Source organism: Camelus bactrianus, chromosome 16 (assembly GCF_048773025.1).
Source record: "Camelus bactrianus isolate YW-2024 breed Bactrian camel chromosome 16, ASM4877302v1, whole genome shotgun sequence".
In the NCBI taxonomy this organism is placed as follows: domain Eukaryota; kingdom Metazoa; phylum Chordata; class Mammalia; order Artiodactyla; family Camelidae; genus Camelus; species Camelus bactrianus.
Genome location: NC_133554.1, coordinates 29,847,449 through 29,863,754, shown reverse-complemented (window position 1 = coordinate 29,863,754; position 16,306 = coordinate 29,847,449). Strand labels below are relative to the sequence as shown.

Sequence of the window (16,306 nt, the reverse complement as noted above, 5' to 3'; positions counted from 1 at the left end):
CCTTCAAGGCAGGAAGTCGAGTGATTAAAAAACAAAACTGAAAAAATATCAAGGAATGGTAATATAACTTGTTATTTAGAAACAAGGAGGCAAAAGCAAGAGCTGAGATTTTAAAATGGGAGGTGGCAATGGAGGCATGTGACACCTGAGGACATCGCCTGCAGATGGCTCTTTTTCATAAAAAGCCTAATTATGTTATACATATATAACTTTGGCTTTTTTAATTAAAAATGTTAAATGTGGAAGGCGTCCACAACAAGTGAGAAGTGTGGTGTACCTCAATAGCCAGGTAGGGTGGGCTCATGGGGTGGGAGGAAGGTGGGGGGAGACACCACAGAGGGTGAAGACAGGAGGGCCAGCATCCCAGGGGAGAGGGAGCATCACAGGTGGTTGAATATCCTCATCGTGATCTGGACCACATTATCGTTAGGTCACTAGGTAGAAATAGGGGTGGAGAGATGGACAGCAAAGGACCCCGATTAGTGTGCCCAGTTCAAGGGAGAGAGGAAGCGGGTCTGATGGTGGCGGTGGTTATGGGGATGAAGAGGAGAGTGTGGGTGACAGATGTTTCTAGGGGACTCGTTGGCACTCAATTCACTGGCTGAGGGGAGTGAGGAAGTGGAGGGAGTTGATAGGAGTGATGAGAGGAAGCAGGTTGGAAGGAGACAGATGCCCTTCTAAACATGGACACCATCCCCAAGGCAGAAGGCTCTCCCTTCCACCATCCGACACAAAAATCATCCCATGCAAAGGTGAGGACCCAAGCAGTAGAGTCAAGAGCTTAAGCTTTGGAGTCTTCGGGTTAAAACAGCTAAAAAGATAGAGCCGTGTAAAAGAAAGGCACGGACTTTGTAGCCAGACAGACCTGGGTGTGAACTTACTGGCATGATGGTGCCACTTACTGTCGGTGCCACTTGAGGCAACAAAATGGACCTGACCACACCCACCTCACAGTGTTGCCAGGAGAGTCGGAGGAAAGAATGGCTGTAAAACGCCTCTCACAGCGACTGTCAACACTAGTGAGCTCCCTCCCATCCTGCGTCCCGACTCCCAGTCCCACGACAGCATGGAGGTCTTCTGGGAAGACCCTTCCAAGCTCTTCCAAGCTTTGCTCTTCCCTGCATCCCCCAGGCTGTGAGGTCCCCGAAGTTTCCCGGGAGGCACCTTCAACTCCCCTCCCATCAGTTCAGGAACGGAGACCACACAGGTTTGTTGCATCAACCAGTCAGCTTTATTAGCCTGCCCCCAGCGGAGAGGGAGGGAAGATGGCTGGGAGCCACGGTGGGAGAGCAGGGGCCTGATGCAGGCCTTCGGGAGGTGAGGCCAGCAGTCGGGGAGGGCAGGAGGCTCTGGGAGAAGCTGCTCAGGGCTTGGAGCTCTGGACCTGGCAGAAGCTGGGCAAGTCCTGCTCCTTCAGGATGGGCCGGGTCTGGCGGCCAGAGGAGGATGGCAAGGAGGAGGAGAAGACTGTGGGAGAGATGGGAGGCAGGGAGAAGGGATCTGGGGGCTTAGCAGGCCCCACCCAGTGTGAGGGGGGAGGGCTGGGGGTTCTAGAGACCCTCAGGAGCTTTACCTTCCCGGTAAGGATGTAGGCTGGGAGGAGAGGCTATGTTGGAGAAAAGGCAGAGCAGTGAGATGTGCTGGGAGCGGCAGGGGGGTCGCTGATGGGTCTGTGGGGCAGGGGAGCATGGGGCACTCAGGGGGCGTCCTCGCCCTCCAGCAGGCGGCAGTAGGTGGCCATCTCCTGCTCCAGCAGGGTCTTCACATCCAGCAGGATCTTGTATTCCTGGTTCTGCTGCTCCATCTCGCAGCGCAGCTGGGCCAGCTGCTCCTGATCAGCTCCTGGATCTGGGCCAGCTGCAGATAGTAGCGGTTTTTGGTCTCCTCCAGGCTGTTCTCCAGGGATGCTTTCTATGAACGGCAGAGAGAGAAGAGTCAACCAAGGTGGTCACTGCTGTCCCCCCGTCCAGGTCTCTGCACACATTTCCTGAGAGGTGAATGGATTTGGACCTGAGCTGGGCTACTGATGGGCAAGACAATGTGGAGAAAAGTTATCCCACCATTTGTTCTGAACCTTAATTTCTCCATCCATTTAATGGGTACAATGATCCCTCCAACTCACTCCTGGGAAAAGAGAGGTGGAACTGTAGTGGGGCAGTATTCCATTCCTGGTGACTTGGGGGCTGGGCTTGGGCTGTCCTTCACATCATGCAGAGCTGGGACTGCAGTCCGCTCTCCAGGCCCTGGAGAGCCTTCCGGAGCTCGTTCACTTCATTCAGGCTCTCCGCTGCAACTCACTGTTAGAGGCCACTTCTTTGTTCAGCCCCTCCGCTGAGATAGGAAAGAACAGAAGGTGTGAGGTGCTCCGGAGGCACCCTGACTGGGAAGTCCCGCAGGAGGGCTGAGGCCCCGAGTCCCACCTTGCACAGGAAGCAGGCCTCAGCCTCTCTGCGGTTCTTCTCCGCCATCTTCTTGTACTGGTCGCACATCTCATTCAGGATGCGCTTGGGTCCAGGCCGGGGGCGGTGTCCACCTCCACGCTGACACCCCCCGGGTCTGGCTCCATGCGGCAAGCATCTCCTAGGAAGGGATGGGTGGTCAGCCGGGCCCCACGTGTGCCTGCAACCCTCCTGGACCAGCCTCCCACTGCCAGCAACCCTACCTCCTCGTGGCTCTTCCCCAGGTAGGCCAGCTCCTCCTTCAGGCCCTCAGTCTGCATCTCCAGGTCGGCTCTGGCCAGGGTCAGCTCGTCCAGCACCCTGCGCAGGCCGTTGATGTCGGCCTCCATGCACTGGCCCAGGGCCAACTCGTGCTCAACCTGGTAAGACAAAGGTCAGGGCTTCAGGGTCCAGCGTGAGGCATCTGAGACTCAAGACAGCCCTCCTGGATGGACAACCCCACTGCTCAGCCCCTGCCCTCTGCTCTCTGCCTTCCCCTCACCACAGGGCTGCTCACTTGGCCCTGAAGTCACTGGCTGCCTGTCGGGCACGACAGTGGCCACAACGATCTGCAGAGGGGCTGAAGGAAGGAGGCCTGGTTAGCAAAGGCCCTGCTGCTCAGGGTGAATAGCAAAGACGGGAGATAGGAACCTCCCCAATCTTGGGGGTCATCTGGCTGGTAGGTCAGAACTTCCACTCCCCAAAACAGCCTGGGATGCCTTCTCCACCCAGCTCGGCATGTGTAATGGATGCACCCCACGTCTCCACCACCCCATCCTGGGCCCAAGGCTGAGAGAAGCTGAGTGCAAAGAATGCTCGCAGGGAATAAGAGATTCAGGGTACCAGGCCCGCTCAGATGCCTTGATGCTGAAAAGGGACCTTCCGCCATCAATTCTGAGTGGCCCAGGGCCACTCCCCAAAGGCGGACCTCAGGCTCCCTGTAAAATGGAGATGCCAGCAAGCAGTTTGCTAAGGGCCACTGCAGCCACAGCCTCTATCAACACTCCACCACCAGAGCCACCCACCCGGCCCACCCACCTTGTCCCTCGAGTCCTCAATAGTCTTGAAGTAGGGGCTGTATTCACAGGTGGGCTGGGCCCCTGATCCTGGTACCAGTCTCGGATCTTCACCTCCAGGTCAGCATTGGCCTCCTCCAGGGCGATCACCTTGTCCAGGCAGGAGGCCAGGCAGTCGTGGAGGTTCTGCATGGTCACCTTCTCACTGCCCACCAGGAGCCCATCACCACCACCAAAGTTACCACCCAAGCCAACACCATATCCTCCACCAAAGCCGCCACCCAGGGCCCCAGCAAAGCCGCTACTGCTACTGCTGCTGCTGAAGCCACCGCCAGAGCCACCCCCAGCCCATAGGTTCCCCTGGAAGAGTAGCAGGAGGTGTGACAGACAGGCCCCCATAGGCACTGGGGGCCTGGCAGGAGCCTCCGGCCAGGACAGAGGACATGCGGCTGGAGCCACCACCAATGCCACGGGAGCCCTTCATGGAGCCGGAGGAGGTGAACTGGTGACTGCAGGTGGTCATGGTGCCAAGGAGAGAGGTGAGTGAGCAAGCAAGTAAGCAACTGGCAGAGAGAAAAGAAAGGTGCTCAGGGAGGCTGGAAGGATGAGGAGGCTGCCTCAAACCTCAGGAACCCATCTACGCAAGTGAGGAAGGTGGGGCCCTCCCAGTGGCTGACTCCAGCCCCTGCTCCAGATTTCATCACTCCAGTTCCCATCCAACTCCCCACTCCGGACTATTCGGCCCAAGGTCAACTCAATTCACTATGTGCTGCTCCGAGTTCCCACCCAGCTTTGGGGGATGTGAAGCTGAGAGAGAAAACACCAGCTCAAGTGGGTGGTGACTCAGGCTAGGAGAAACGAATTTGGCTCCCATTACTGGAGCCTGAGGGACAAGCAGGGCCCTGGCACAGGTGGCTTTGTGGTGACTGGGTCCCCAGGCAGTGAGTCAGCCCATGGAAGGACTCCCACGGTGACAGCCTCGGATGAAAGGGCCTTGGCGATGCTGTCCAGAGGCTGTCTCGGGGTGCAGCTGCAGGGATCATGCATGGCTGGCTGTGGCCAGGAGAGCTGCATTCATGGCCCCGCTCTGCTTTGCTCACTGTGTGACCTGAGGCCCCTCACCTGCCTCCTCTGGGCCTCCGCCTTCAGGAAAGTGATAAGGCTGGACTGGGTGATCTTGGAGTCCTTTCTAGTTCTAGACATTCTATGACTCTCTTTCCTCTATTAGATTCAATCCCAGTTTCAGAGGCAGCTTTTGAACCCCTAGGATCTCCAGAAGTCTTATAGACCATGAAACCAGCAGGAAGCAGCTTGGATCCCTTCTCTGCCCCTTACAAGCTACATGGCATAGGCAATCCTTTAGCCTGTGAGCCTCTGGGCCTCAGTTTTCTCATCTGTAAAAGGGGAGGACACATCACCAGCCACAAAGGAACATACATAAAAGACCCTGCTAACCCCTCCTCAGTGGCCAGCCCTGCCCCACCGCCTCCCCATCCTTAATTTCCAGCCCAGCTGCCCATCTCGTCCACCTCTATGCTCTGGTACCCCCCTCTCACACCCCTGCCCTCTCCTCTGCTCCCTGACATTCCCACCCTTTGAGCAGCCCACCCCCTAGTGCTTTGCTCCATCCACCTAATCATGGGCACCCACCTATACTGTGCTGAGAGGGGGTCACCCTCCTGGTGCTGGTGCCATGTGTGACTGCTGACCCTGCCACAGGCCCCCGAGCATCCACATTATATCCAGAGCTCAGATCCCAACACTTTTCTCTTGAGTGTCCACAGATGCCAGGCTGGACTTGGCAGCTTTATTCATTCCGTCGAGGAGATGGTCCACTGTCACACTCGGGTATTGTATGGAGTACACTACACAGGCCACACGGTTCTATGAGGGGCCTTATTCCTGCCACCAGTTCACAGATGAGAGAGATGAAGGATACGTGAGCTTCCCAAGGCCCCAGTCAATGGGGAGCTGGGGCTTGAACCTCTGTCTGTCTGCTTGCCCAGCCCAAGCCCAGTACACCATCCTGAACTACTCTCTCTATGCGCCTCCAAAATTTCCTCCGTGCCAGCAAGGCGCACCTGCCCCGAGGTTGCCATGAGCCAGAATCACCAGGCCTGGTCAGCACAGAACACAGACTCCCACCCACTCCTCCAGGCAGTGGGCTCCTTCCTCTACCCAGGCCTCTCTCCTCTCTCCTAGGCCCAGCTGCATCCCAGGTATGAGGTCATCTCATACCTGAATGGGCTGAAAATATTATTGACCGATGCCATGCCTCCACTCGCAGTGATTTTCAAACCTGACTGATCACCAGAATCCCTATACAGATTCCCGGGCCCTGCTCTGACCCTGCACCGCATCAGCATCTCCCAGGACAAGCCTGACTGTGGGGACGTTTTACAAGCTCCCAGGGGATTCTGGGGACCAGCCAGGCTGGGGAGCAAGAGGTGGCTGGGGGAGGGAGGGTGGGAGAAGGAGACCACAGGGAGGCTGAGTGGAGAAAGGAGGCTGTGCAAAGCTCCCAGCCCCTGCAGGCAGCCACAGCCACAGGCTTCAGGATGGAATGAAGAAGGAGAGGAGCCAGGACAAGCCGGGACAGAGCCAGCTGGAGTCAAGCAAGTCGTTCTGCCCCTCTGAGCCTCAGTTTCCTTCTCTGGGAAATGGGAGTAGCAGCACTACATCACAGGCATGTCAGAGGTGAAATAAATAAAGCATCTGGCACAGACTGGCAGCTATCACTGCATTTATCCATAGGTATTTACAAAGTACCTACTGTGTGCCACACACTGTGTGGACACTCACATGCGAAAAGCAAGACAGAAAGGCCCTCAGGACAGACTGTCTGGAGGAGCTAGAGGCAATACCAAGTGTTCAGGCCACAATGGGGTGCCAGGGGGCCTGCAGGGAGCAGGCAAGGCAGGCTCTGACCTCGAGACTGTTCCCAGGATCTGGGGGAATGGGTGAGCGCCAGACCCGCCTTTGGTGGTCCCCCCACCACCATGTTTGATGCCTACTTCCAAGGCAGAGGCTCTCACAGCCCCTCACGATGGTCTGCACAACCAAGGGGCCCTTGGGGGAGCCTGTGTGGCTGGATCAAGCTGGGTTATAGCCTGGGTTCTGTGCCTGGAGGCAGAACTGTCCTGGCTCTGGTCCCTCTGTTCCTCACAGCCCCCCACAGCCTGGGCAGCACAGAAGAATACACTGTATAAGGGCTGAGGGCTTACTGCCAGTCCCACCATGGTGCCGGGATCACCACCCCTAGACTGGGGTCCCTTGGGGTCCCTCAGGTCTCCCCTTTCCCCAAGCCCACTGCAGACCCAGGCACAGAGCGACACAGTGGTAGTGCCATGTCATTTCCCTGAAGAAAGGGCTGCCAGGTCACCCTTCCAGGGTGTGGGCGTGGTGGAGGAAGAGTCACAGAGACTGGCTACCACCAGCCTGGGCCTGAGCCTGGGAATCAGGTGTGTGTGCCCATCATGTGAGAGTGGGTGAGGCGGCGCCGAGGGAAGTTACAGACCGGTTCACTGAAACATTTCGTGCAGTGAGTGGGTGGGTGTGGATGAATGGTGAATCCCTCCAGAGAGCCCCACCACGGAGTCCCCCAACCAGCCACAGCCTCACATCCCCAGCAGCCTGGGTCAGATTGGAGTGCCTGAACAAAGCCACCAAAATTCCCCCGTACCATCCCCAAGGGGATCGCAGTTTCCCGCCCCAAGTCACTCCGCCCTGTGGACCCCATCCACCCAAGCCTGGGCTGAGAGCTCCTGGCAAGGGCAGGGCTGTCCCTCTCTGGGCCCAGAACTATCCCCTGCAGACCCCCAACCCCTACGCCGCAGCCACTGCGTCTAGTGACGTAGTTCCCGGCACACCTGGCTGCTCCGCCTCACTCTGTGTGCAGGGGCTTCTCCCCCTGCCGAGGGGAGAAGTCCGGGCTGTCTCGGGCCAATCCCACATTCGGATCCGTCCTCGCTCACCCCATCAGTAAGAGTGGACCCCAGAGTCTGGAGAGTCTGAGGGAAGCGAAGGCCCTGCCTAAGCGCCTGGGGCTGGGCAGGGGGTGGAGCTTTCGGCTCCTCTTCCCAGCACAGCCACCTCCCCTCAAGTGGTGCCTGGCTCCACCCCTTAAATGCCAGGCTCCAGACAAGCGCTGAGTCACTGCTCCCTGGAGCCTCAGTGTCCACATCCACACAATGGGGCGCCTCTTCCCAGACCCTCCCTGCTTCCTAGGACTGTTGTTCAGATAAATGAGATCACCCCTCAGAGGAGCCATTCTCAGCCCAGGGCTGGTTCTTCTTGTTGTAGCCTGATGTCTGGTGGGTTCAATGCCTCCGTCCCGCCCTCCACCCCTAAGCTGATGATTGCCCAGTCAGCTGAGAGATGCCAGTCTCTGATGGAGTGGAGCCCACACTCCCAGCCTGCTTTGAGTCCTGCCATTGCACCTGCAGGCACAGGCTCCTGGACTCCAGCCCATAGTCCCTGACAAGGAAAGGAACTCACTGTCCTCTCCGGGCTAGAAAGGCTATTAGCTGGGGCTCATCCCGCCCCTCCTTTACTACAGCTGCTGAGATCCCGAGAGGGCCTGTGACCTACCTGAAGTCCTCACACCCCGCAGTCCACTTCCTAGATAGTGCTCATGCCGCAGCCCCACCTGCACCTCCTTGTCCTCTGCTGGTCCCAAGCCCCCACTGCTCCTGCCTGCTCCCTGCCCCGGCACCCACAACCCAGGCTCCAGGCACCCAGACAGAGCAGGTGTTTGGAGGGCCCTGGTGTGATTCTGCAGCAGAGAGTCTGGACCTGTCAAAAAGCCAGGACAGACTGTACCAATATTTTGATAACCTATATTATAAGTTCTGTGATGTCTTTGTGTGTGTGATGTCTTTTTTCTTGCATCTCTTTTCTGCCTTGATACAGACAACCTGTTAAAAAAATCTATGTTGTTTGCATTTGAATAACTTGAATTTACTTTAGTCTTACTTTGATTTAACACAAAGAAGCACTAATAGTATTGCCTGTTTTAGAAGCCTGAAGTCAGTAACATGAAACCCAATCTCAAGAATTTGAAACAAATTCCCTTGTGTGGAAGGACTGTAAACTCAAGTTTGGCCAAAGCGTTATTAGAGCACAGTGTATTAACTAAATTCTGTTTTTCAAAAAATTGAATTGTAATAAAGATTTTTGATGTGCTATTTCACTTTTCAGTAGCCAATAAATTTGTGTAGAGGATCTTACTAAAATTTGAGAAATAGTTAAGTATGTCTTTTAAAAAAGGTGGGGGCATCCTTCCTCTCATTCACCCCTTCCACCCACCCCCACTTCTTGAAGAAAACCAGGAAATCAGGCCCACCCGGCCCAACTGTTACCAGATTTACTCAAAGGAAGACTTCCTGGAGTCTGTCTGGGCTGGCGTCTGGGCTGGCTCCCCTGCTGGCTCAGCGCCTGCCCCCAGGGGGAGGGGGGCTGGGCTGGAGGGTTCAGGAAAGATTAGAGCGGAACTGCCCCTCCCCACTTCCCCAGGAGGTAGTTTCCCACCCTCCCCGACCTCCAAGCTGCTGAAACCAAGAGAGACAAACTGCCAGGGAGGGTGGTGCTGCTCCCTGGGCCCATCCTGAGCGGACCATCTAAGGAAACATCTCTGGGACACGCCCCACCCTCTCTCCCACACCTTCTTCGGAAGCACAGGTATCAGCTCATATTTCTAGGGTTGAGGCAGTGGGAGTCCCAGACCCACAGACCCTCTTCTGGGGCTTTTCTGAGACTCACACAGGAACCTGGGCCCTCATCACCCAGCCTGCCTCCCCAGCTTTCCTTCCCTCGTGCCCCTACCCCAAGGAGAATCCTGATTCCTGTCCTGCCCCAACCCCTTCCAACCCCGCCCTTCTTGGAGGAGTTCCAGGTACATAGGACTGCGAGGGGCAACTGATCAGATGCTTCATCCCTTGGGACTCTGGCTCCCACACCTGAGATCTTCTCATCCATTTATGGATAAGAAAATGAGGCTCACCGAGGGGAAGGAATAGCCCAAAGTCATGGACCTAATTATAGGGCAAGAAGAGGCCACCTAAGACCTCCTCCTGGCACGCCATGCTCACCCTGGGTCTGACATTGCCTGGACCACCCTCCCTGGTTTCACTGGCCCTTGGGAGATACAAAGCAACACCCACCTCCGAAGCTCAACCCAGACCTAGTCTTCACCCTGGTCTAAGATGACCCCTGACCTCCAAGTCAACAACCATAGGTGTCCAAGGACTCCTCCCCCTGCCCCCAAATGTTCCCTCCATTCCCCCATTCCTCACTAGGGCCCACCCCAATGGCCACAACCAGGAGGCATTCCATGACTGAGTCAACAAGCTTTATTGATCAGGGAGGGGGATGGGAAAGGGACTGAAGCCAGAAGCTGAAGCCGGGGGTACTGGAGGCTGCAGGGCTGATGGGGGCCCCACCCCCGGCAGGGGTCGGCCAGGCTGGCCAGGGTCCTCAGTGGGTGGTCTGGTGGACCTGCTCGCGGGAAGAGATGACTCTGCCGTCCTGGACCTCTTCCACAATGGTGCGCACCTGGCGGGTGGTCACGGCTGCAAGAGACAGACATTCGGGGGTGGGTGGGGGCCAAAAGACCCTGGTTCCACCCCCAGCTCCCTGAGCGGAGCCAGCTGTCTCCCCGACAGCCGTTGTATGTCCATGCCTCTGCTGGCCCCTCAACATCACATCCACACACGTGTCCCCCCTAAACTTGCCACTCCCTGCCTTCCATCCTGTCCCTCCCAGGTGTCCCTGGGTGAGTCTTGCCTCCCAAATAGATGGTTTGATTCTGACCCACATGTCCTTCTGCAAGAGGAAGTCTGTGCAGACTGGATGCTACCTGAAATGGGCCTATTTCCATTTCTCTGCAGTCTCCAGGGCATGGACTATGCTTCCTTCAGACTGGGGTCTCCAAGGCAAGAACTTTGTCTGCATCACCCCCATCAGACTAGATGCCCCGGGGCTGGGATCTTATCTTCCCCATGGGACTGGGATCTGGAGGGCAAGGACGAAGCACCTTTCTGCCATCAGACAAGAGACCCCAAGCAAGAGACTGCCTTTGCTCACTTGTAGGGTCTCAAGAGCAAAGATCATGAGACCCGGGTCCCTACTTGCCCATTAGATGAGTCTCCAGAGCTAGGACCACGTGTCCTGCCACAAACTAGGATCTCCAAGGTCAGGGCCATTTCCCTGCCCCACCCAATCAGACCAGACAGTATCTCCCTCCTCTGATTAGGACTCAGAGCCCTAACGGGACCCTTCTTCCACCACTGCTAAGCATCAGCCATCATTTTCTGGAGCTCCTGGGCCCCTCCCCCAGCAACATGCAGATGGGTTGCCCGCCCCGTGCTACCCCATTCTCTGCTACCAAGATCCTTACGTTCTCTGGACTTGAACTGCAGGCTGGGGGAAAAAAAGAGAGAGAGATTAGATGTGAGTCTGAGCCTCACCCCTGCCCCAGTTCCCCCAGCCCTGTCCCCGGGCCGCCACTCACTGGGCATCCTCGCCCTCCAGTAGGCGGCGGTAGGTGGCGATCTCCTGCTCCAGCCTGGTCTTCACGTCCAACAGGATCCTGTATTCCTGGTTCTGCTGCTCCATCTCACAGCGCAGCTGGGCCAGCTGCTCCTCCACGCTGCTGATCAGCCCCTGGATCTGGGACAGCTGCACGCAGTAGCGGTTCTCTGTCTCTGCCAGGCTACCCTCCAGGGATGATTTCTGCAGGACAGAGGGAGAAGCAGAGGTCAGTGAGGGTGGTCTTCCCCTCCCTCCAGGGCCCTGGGCACCCCCCAGGCTTGGCAGCACTCCTACCATGCTGAGCTGGGACTGCAGCTCAATCTCTAGGGCCTGCAGTGTGCGCCGGAGCTCGGAGATCTCGGTCTTGCCGCTCTGCACCAGCTCGCTGTTGGTGGCCACTTCGCGGTTCAGCTCCTCCGTCTGCAGACAGGACAGAGGACAGGGCAGCGTGAGCCTGGCTTCCCTACTCCAAGTCAGATGACCCCCATGGCCTCTGTATGCTCAACCCAGGGCCACTCTGTGCCCAGACAGTCACCTGGGCTCTCCCAGTCCCCACAGCCCGCTTCACCATGGCCACTTTCCTGACCTCCCCTGGGCCTCTCAGGCCTCCTCCCAAACCTGACACTGGGAGTAGTGCTTTCTCATCAGCTTCCCACAAACCCAAACCCAGAAACCTTTGAAATGATGTTAAGTTTCATCTTTAATCCCTGCAAGGGGAAGGCACAAGAATAGGAAACTTGAGGACCACACAAGACAGTAAGCCAGGCCCCCAGTGCTGGTCCTTGACTTCTTGAGGGAGAGCTGGACCCTCTGGCTTTATTCCTGAGGGGGGTTCTCTACACACCCACCCCCGCCCCCCACATCCCAGCTTCAGCCAAGCTCCAGGCCTGGGGATGCAATGGGAAACCCTGATCCCTGGGGTCCACGTGGCTCACTGAGAATAAGACACCCACGATGCCAGTCTCTGGGATCACCTCGGGGACCCAGGCCATGCACCAAGCCCCAAGAGAGCCTCTGGCCTGTGGCAGCCCCCACCTTGCTGAAGAACCAGTCCTCGGCGTCCTTGCGGTTCTTCTCCGCGATCTTCTCGTACTGGTCGCGCATCTCGTTCAGGATGCGGCTTAGGTCCACACCGGGGGCGGCGTCCATCTCCACATTGATCTCGCCACCCACCTGGCCTCGCAAGGCGTTCATCTCCTGTGGAGGAGGGGATGGTGGGTGTGGGCATCTCCCCTGATCTCTCACTCCCCACCTTTCCCACACAAGTTCTCCGGACCCCTCACACAGACGCCTTTGTTCTGCCTGTCTTCTACCCTCTGACCCTCCCAATGACTTTTGTCACCTGCTCTGGGAGGGCTTTGCCTCCACCATCAGACTAGGAATTCCCTGAAGACAGATTCTGTGTCTCCCCAGTTAGGCTGAGGGCTCTCCAAAGATGAAATCTAAATCTTAGGCCTAAGCCCCCAAAACATCCCTTCCAATTTCCAAACTTCAGCATAGGGTCCAGATTCAAGGGTTTGAGCTGGGACAAGAAAGCGACCTCCTCACTTATCCCCTGTCTTGGTGAGGGAAGCCAGGATGGGCAGAAGAGGCCTCAGTGGGCCCCTGAGAGGCTCCCCAGACTCAGGGAAGCAAGGTGGTGTATGGAGGAGGCTGCCCTGCAGGGACATCAGGGCTCTGCTGACAGGGCAGCCCTGTAGGTGACCAGCCTGGATACCTGCGCTCTTCCCACAGTCTCAGCCTTGGCACAGCCCCAGGGTCCTGCCACCCACTCCACAGCCTCTTTGACCTAAGCCCTAGCCGCCTCACCTCCTCGTGGTTCTTCCTCAGGTAGGCCAGCTCCTCCTTGAGGTTCTCGATCTGCATCTCCAGGTCAGCTCTGGCCAGGGTCAGCTCGTCCAGCACCCTGCGCAGGCCGTTGATGTCGGCCTCCACGCTCATGCGCAGGGCCTGCTCTGTCTCGAACCTGCAAGGGGAACCACAGACTTCCATCAAGCTGCTTGAACTGACGGGTCCAGGTCCTGGCCAGCACCCTGACTTTGCCAGGGCTTCTGAGGAATGACAAGGGGGCGAAGTGGAGGCAAGTCCTAACCATGGGGCCCTGGGGCCACTCAGGACCAGGCCCCACCCCGACCCGGTTTCCTTACTTCTCTCCTCTCTGCCTCCTGCCTCCCCTTCCTTCTCTCCCATCACCTGACTAAACCCAGTGACCTTTGGATTTGGCTACATTTGCTTCATCCTGGACTGGGAGATGGACTCCCCCACCCCCAGCTCCTGACCTTTCCACCAAGACCTGAGGAGTCCTGGGGTAAAGAGGGGTGCCCCAGTGCTTCCCCAGCCCCCTGGCCCAGGCTCACTTGGTGCGGAAGTCATCAGCAGCCAGACGGGCATTGTCAATCTGCAGCAGGATGTTGGCATTGTCCACAGTGGCTGTGAGAATCTGCAGAGATGGGAGAGTCATCAGGGCTCTGGATGGGGTGAACTCAGCCCAGATCAGGGTTCTGAGACAGGTCTTCCTGCCTTGGGGCCAGGATGTGGCTGCCTTCTTCAGGAAGGCTCCCTTCCCACCCAACCTCTGCCCTTGACAGCACTGCAGTTGGTGACAGAGGCAGGCTCGCAGGAATCTGATGGCTGAAACTTGCCCACCTCCCCAGGACCTGCTGCCCCTAACACCGACCCCCTCTTTCCAGGCTCTGCCTTAGACCAAAGCAGGCAGCTGCTGGGAGTGGCAGCCTGGGAATGCCAGAGAGCCAGAAAAAAAAGGGAAAATGCCCACGGGCAGAGGCTGTCCTCAAATCCCGGAAAGAATCTCACAAAGAGGAGGGATATAGGAAAACCCCTCTTTTTACAGTTGGAGACATAGTGTCTCTGAGAGGCTCCCCCAAAAGAGAAGGCAAAAGGAGCCCTCACCAAAGAGTAGTTCCAAATCGGACGTCATGACCTTTGTAAGCCCTGACCCCGGGCTCCAGCAGGCAGCCCCACCCCCATCCCAGGTTTGCTGCTGAGTCCCAGTTTGAGGGGGCAGCAGGAGGAATAGGGAAGCCAGAAAAATCCCCAAATAAGGCACACAAGTGGCCTCCTCCTGAGGCCCCGCCCTCTCTCCTGCCGCCTCCTCCCAGCAGGTGCCAGCAGGAGCTCACTCAGAGCCCTCACCCCACTCTAGCCCTAAATCTCCCTCCTGCTTCAAGGAGAGAGGTGCCAGGGTATCTGGCAGCCCCTTAAGCCCATCCCTCCCCATGCTTCCTCTCATCTTGTCCTGCAGCCACACAAGGTAGCAAGAGGCTCCGTGATGTGATGGGGAAACTGAGGCTCAAAGGAGACTCACAAAGTCTGCTTGTCCCTAGCCCAGGTTGCTGCCCCAAAAAGGAGACCATTGGCCACACAGTGGCCCCAAGGTGGGTTCCCAGAGGCCAAGTTGGAGCCAAACTGTCCTGGGCCCCCTGAGACACTGTGGCAGCCCCCAGGCTGGACTCCAGGCCCTGGTCAAGGGCAGGAGATCGGGGAGGAAGAGCTGTGCCCCGCCCCAGGCCCCTCCCACCACAGCCCCTACCTTGTTCTTCAGGTCCTCAATGGTCTGGTAGTAGGGGCTGTAATCTCGAGCAGGCCCCGGGGCCTGCCTCTGGTACCAGTCGCGGATCTTCACCTCCAGGTCAGCGTTGGCCTCCTCCAGGGCACGCACCTTGTCCAGGTAGGAGGCCAGGCGGTCGTTGAGGTTCTGCATGGTGGCCTTCTCACCTCCCACCAGCAGCCCCTCGACACCTCCAAAGCCACTGCCATAGCCACCACCCAAGCCACCACCAGAGCCAAAGCTGTAGCAGCTAGAATAGCTGCTGCCCCCGAGGGCGCTGCCCAGGCCACCGGCAGACCCCAGTCTGCAGGAGCCGGCGCCCAGGCTGCCAGCCAGCCGGCAGGAGGTGCGGGACGAGCCGCCCCCCAGGCCAGAGGAGCCCTTGATGGAGCTGGAGGAGAACTGGCGGATGGTGGTGGTCATGGTGGCGGCAGCGGGTGGCAGGCAGACACAGAGAGAGCAGGCTCAAGAGGAGAGAGGCCCAAGGTGTGTGTTGCTGCCGGGGCTCGCCTGCTTCCTTTATAGCCCCAACAAGTGGGCGTAGGGATTACAACAGGCTGGCTGCTCTGTTTCCATTCCCCTGGCCTTTCATCACCGCTGGCCGCCTGCCAGCTCCCAGGTGGCTGTGGGCCCCCTCCCCTCCCACCTTCGGGGCTTTGCCTCATTTCTCTGAACCCCGGTGCTGGGCGTCTGCGTGTGTGTGTGCCTGTCTCTGATCTCAAGGCCGTCACCTGTGATTCAGGCGGGCCCTCCAGCTACGCTTTCCCATGACCTAATAGGGAGAAGACGAGTAGCAGGACGTCACCGTCCCCAGGCCCTCCCAGGGAGCTGCTACCTCAGCCACACCCGCCTGGACCCTGTGTCTGATGGGCAGATGGGTTGGGGAACCAGGCAGCCCTCAGCCTGAAATTGTTGCACATGGTCCTGGCTCTGGGCTGGATGCAGGGGAGACAGCGAGGACCAAGAGCTCATCTTGCCTGGGAAACCAGACCCAAACCCACCAGGCTTGCTACACTGTAACTTGGTCACAGTAGCTCAGATTACCGCCTCACTTACAGATAAGGAAACTGTGGCTTGGAGAGGGGTAGAGTCTCACTGCACCATCTAACTCAGAACGGGGCTAGCAGGGTTCCATCCTTCATCGTACCTTGCCACAGCACCCATACGCCTCCCCTGGGGGCCTCTGAGCCACTGACCCCCCTTCCGCAGAGCCTAGACTCTAGGGAAGCACTGCAGGGGTTGTGGTTCCATCTGGCCAGTGTTCTGATGCTGTCCCCATCCCTGAGCCCCCTGGCGACCCAGAGACCTTGCCTAATCTTTCCCCATCTCCCTCTCACAGGTGGGGAGTCCTGGGCTAGAGGGGGCAAAGGGGAGCTTAGCTGCAGGCTGGGGAAGTGGCAGGCTGGGAGGGGGCACCATGTAAAGGGAACAGGAAGAACTATGAGGGGCAGACCCCTTCCACCTTCCTTCCCAAGAGGCCTAGTGGGAGGGGCTGATGCCTTCAGGTCTCAGCCAGCTGGAAATCTAAAGGACACGGCCCAAATAGAGGGTCTTCTTGAGACTCCTCCCCTCCCTGAGCCAGTCCCCTCCCCTACAGCCTCCCCCAGAGGCCCCACCCCAGTCCCCTGACGGGGCCCCTCAGGATGGGCCAGGTGCCTGCCTCACAGCCTAGCCTCGCCCTGCCCTGCCCACCACCCCCAGCCCGGCCCTCGGTCCCAGGGTCCCGGCAGGCCCGCTGGGCGGAATGTGATCGT

General features: G+C 58.1%; 1 protein-coding gene and 1 pseudogene across 2 annotated transcripts in view; both read right to left on the bottom strand.

Annotated features, from left to right (window-relative positions):
* The window catches only part of LOC105079328 (keratin, type I cytoskeletal 17), a 35,872-nt gene extending 20,807 nt beyond the window's left edge, over window positions 1-15,065 (bottom strand). The window contains exons 1-8 of one of the 2 annotated variants that reach the window (XM_010968033.3): window positions 14,535-15,065; window positions 13,342-13,424; window positions 12,794-12,950; window positions 12,020-12,181; window positions 11,279-11,404; window positions 10,965-11,185; window positions 10,851-10,873; window positions 9,787-10,023 (exon numbers count right to left, since the gene is read on the bottom strand). In XM_010968033.3, coding sequence (XP_010966335.3) covers window positions 9,929-10,023; window positions 10,851-10,873; window positions 10,965-11,185; window positions 11,279-11,404; window positions 12,020-12,181; window positions 12,794-12,950; window positions 13,342-13,424; window positions 14,535-14,975 — 1,308 coding nt within the window. In that variant the 5' untranslated portion in view covers window positions 14,976-15,065 and the 3' untranslated portion in view covers window positions 9,787-9,928. Of the gene's footprint in view, window positions 1-9,786; window positions 10,024-10,850; window positions 10,874-10,964; window positions 11,186-11,278; window positions 11,405-12,019; window positions 12,182-12,793; window positions 12,951-13,341; window positions 13,425-14,534 lie in introns of those variants that run through there. The other variant, XM_045505116.2, reaches the window with a different exon arrangement.
* LOC141573512 (keratin, type I cytoskeletal 16-like) lies at window positions 1,762-5,078 on the bottom strand (annotated as a pseudogene).
* Window positions 15,066-16,306: the final 1,241 nt, after the last annotated feature.